This window comes from Musca autumnalis, unplaced genomic scaffold, assembly GCF_047663935.1.
Source record: "Musca autumnalis isolate F117 unplaced genomic scaffold, ASM4766393v1 scaffold_3, whole genome shotgun sequence".
Taxonomy (NCBI): Eukaryota; Metazoa; Arthropoda; class Insecta; order Diptera; family Muscidae; genus Musca; species Musca autumnalis.
In genome coordinates this window covers 117,038,891-117,042,382 of record NW_027411866.1, presented here as the reverse complement: position 1 = coordinate 117,042,382, position 3,492 = coordinate 117,038,891, and the positions used below count along the sequence as shown (strand labels likewise).

The following is a 3,492-nucleotide window of genomic DNA, read 5'->3' as shown; positions in this document are numbered from 1 at the left end:
TTTTGCACAAACAAAATGTACTGGTGTGTGTGTGTGTGATTTAACCTTACTTACTTAATAGGCCAATGCTGAAAATTATGAGGCTCTTGTAGTCAAGTGTTATGTACATCAACGCCTCCGTTTTAGGTATATAAAGCTGCTGTAACTCTTTGAATAGCATCAATCTCAAAACAACATTCATTGAATTTACAATACAAGACCAAGCCAAATAAAGTCTATCATGAAGGTAGGTAGCAAAAAAAGAAAAAGAAAAGAGTGAATCAAAGAAAAAATTGGACTGTAGAGGAATTGTTGGCCTAGCACTGTGGATTATAGGCAATGATGTCCTCTATAGATCCTCTAGTCCTTGTCAAACGGATTAACCAAACATTGATTTTTACTCAATTCTGCAGGTTTTCGTATGTTTGTTAGCTGTCTGTGCTGTTGCCAATGCTGGCTTCTTGTTCGGTGGTGGTAGCTCAGGCGGTAGTGGAGGTCATGGTGGCTGGTCCAGCGGTGGTAGCTCAGGTGGTCATGGTGGCTGGTCTAGCGGTGGCAGCTCAGGCGGTCATGGTGGCTGGTCCAGCGGTGGTGGTGCTGCTGCTGGTCCCACTACTGTTGTCAAAGTAATCCATGAGACCGCTGGTGCCGGTTTTGGTGGTGGTGCTGATGCTGGTGGCTGGTCTGCTGGTGGTGCTTCCGCTGGTGGCTGGTCTGCTGGTGGTGCTTCTGCTGGTGGCTGGTCTTCTGGCGGAGCCCAAGCTGGCGGTGACGTTAAAGTCTTCAAGGTCATCACTCAAGGATCATCCAGCGGCGGTTATGATCACGGTCATGGTCACGGATACGGTCATGCTCATGGTGGTGCTTCATCTGGTGGCCATGTTAAAGTATTCAAAATCATCCATGAAGAGGCTCCTGCTCCAGCTGCTGGTGGTTGGTCTGCTGGTGGTGCTTCCGCCGGTTGGTCTGCTGGTGGTTCCGGTGGTTGGTAATTAGCCTACACATAACATCCACCCACCCATCCATCCATCCATAACTTCGTATGAATTCTCCTACTCATGTTTAGTTAACTTTGTGATATCTTGTTATTGGAAGCAATGTGGAAACCATCCATTGTCCAAGTTTATGGGCTGCTTCATTTTTTCTGAAGTAGTGTTGTTATAATTTTTAGATAATAAAATTTTACATATATTTTTTAGTTAAAAATTTTGGTAATTTTTATTTAAACAAGTAAGGGTTTAGCATATGGACGTTAAAGTCTTCGTCCTGTGCACATATCAAACACAGATACGGGAAAGGCATATCTTAGAACTGGGACCTCAGTAATTTCCTACTAGAAAATACGTACAAATCCACCCTACAACACTCACTATCCACTCACTATCCAGAGGGTGATGACTTTTCGACTTCTTTCCTATACCAAAACCCTATTGATCAAAACATAGAACTTCATTGATCATGTTATTTGTGCAAAGCTAACAAAATTTTCGGAAGACTATGAGTGGTGAAGAAAAGCCGTTCATTCATGAAGAACTTTTGGCATTACCTCCATAAAAAGAGGATAGTGTATATGCAAAGGGGATAAAAACCTCTACAATCTGCAATCTAAGAGAAAAGGCCGCATTGGTTACTCCAGCGACAAACCTGCTTGTGCCAATACCATCCACACAAAAGGTGACATTGGAACCGACTGTGATCACACTTACGACCTCGGCGATACCTGAGTTTTTCAAAAGTACTATGGACTCATTGCCTATAAACAAGCGTTAATACTGACAAAAAAGAGGCGTTGTTGTTCGATTGCAGTAAATATTCAAAGAGAAGTTCATTATTTGCCATCACAATGTGTTGGATCGCGTTCTTGGCCTTGGCAACTTTTTATTCAATTTCGAAGAACTAACTGCAGCTCTGAATGACTATCTGCAAGCTCTCAAATTCATGAAGACGCAGACAGTTGAATCTGAAATCAACGATTAACAAGTAAAAAGTTACACGGTGCTCTTTAACTAACTTTAAGTGAAAGGTTCTTACACCTGGTAAGTTTTTGCGGATTCTAAAACTACAATGTTCATAGATTAGAAAAATAAAAAAAAAACTAAAAAAATTGCGGTAGGTCAAAGTTAACATTTTTAGGGTTTTTTTAGGTTTTCGATTGGAAACCGATTTTGCTTGGAAACCGCTAGTCATATCGTAATGGGACTAAAGTTGTAGCAGTGAAAGTTCTTTACAAGAATGACCTTTACGACTTTTACCTAGGTTTTACCATTTTTGAGATATTGAAGTTCAAATTGGGACAATGCACTGACTTTATCGCCTCCTTATAAAACAATGGCATGCACGGTGCGCCTTAACTAACTGTAAATGAAAACCGCTTACACCTGGAAAGTTTCTGAAACAGCAATGTTCATAGATGAGAAAAATCCAAAAACAAGACAAAATGGCCGGAGGGATTTTCAAATAAATCGCGGTCAAAGTTCACATTTTTAGGGTTTTTAGGTTTTCACGATTTTGCTTGGAAACCGCAAGTCCTGTCGTAATGGGTCTAAAGAAAACGTTGTGGTAGTGAAAATACTCCACCACATTTTCTTTAGTCCCAAATCTTAAAGAACCCTAAAAATGTAAACTTTGATCGAGAATAAATGCTTAGCCTTTCCTAATAAATTTGATTTCGATTAAAGCGCAATGTGATCCATTTTGAAAGTGGATCTACCTTTGGGAATCATTCCTTTCTTATTTATAGCAACCACCAGCCATTTTAATTGGTCAGCGAAGGATTTAAAGCTATAGAACTATTGTGAGGAAACAGGATCACCAGGAGTACCTACGGTAACAATTTGTGAGGGAGGTATCCGAAGATGTTGTCCGAGGAGGTTGGTAAACGTACATTTTATGATATGTTTCGTTCAAATTTCCATAGCTGCTGACCAGGTTTTTACAGCTTTTGGTGCATTATCTCAGGAAGTATGGACTTACACCCGAAAAAATAAGAAATTTTGTCTGAGAGTTAATTGATAATTTTTTTAAGAAACATTGTCATGTGCAATGCGTGCAGTTTTGTGAAAGTGGGTTACCCGCGGTAACTCCGTTCCTTACATGTCGTGCGCTGCAACCAGCCAGATAAATCGACTCGCAATTGCTTGAAGCTAATCGTCTGATCACAAGGTCTGATCACAAAATAAGCGTTATTTTAAATATTCCCTGTAGGAAATGTCTATACTGAATCTATACCGACTTACTACTGACGTTGTCAACAGTACTACTGACAAACTGTAGACAACTCATGTAATTTCCTACAGACATTTTGTATGAACGTGTCATTCGAAAGTCAGTAGTGACATTGGAACTAGTACGTCAGTAGTTGCTAGAGGGACCATGTGGTGACATTGGAGGTAGTGAGTTAGTAGAGACATTGGAAGTAGTGAGTCAATATTTCATAAAGGGTTATATTTTTGGAACTTTTTATAGATTAACATGCTTTATAGTACCTTTAATAAGACGATGAAATTACACTTT

General features: G+C 39.9%; 1 protein-coding gene across 1 annotated transcript; it reads left to right on the top strand.

Moving 5' to 3' along the window:
• The first annotated feature begins 220 nt into the window (after positions 1 to 220).
• On the top strand, positions 221 to 971 carry LOC141398288 (uncharacterized). The gene is made up of 2 exons (XM_073975568.1): positions 221 to 226; positions 393 to 971. Exons 1-2 carry the CDS (start codon positions 221 to 223, stop codon positions 969 to 971), a joined length of 585 nt encoding a protein of 194 aa, XP_073831669.1.
• The last annotated feature ends 2,521 nt before the right edge of the window (positions 972 to 3,492 follow it).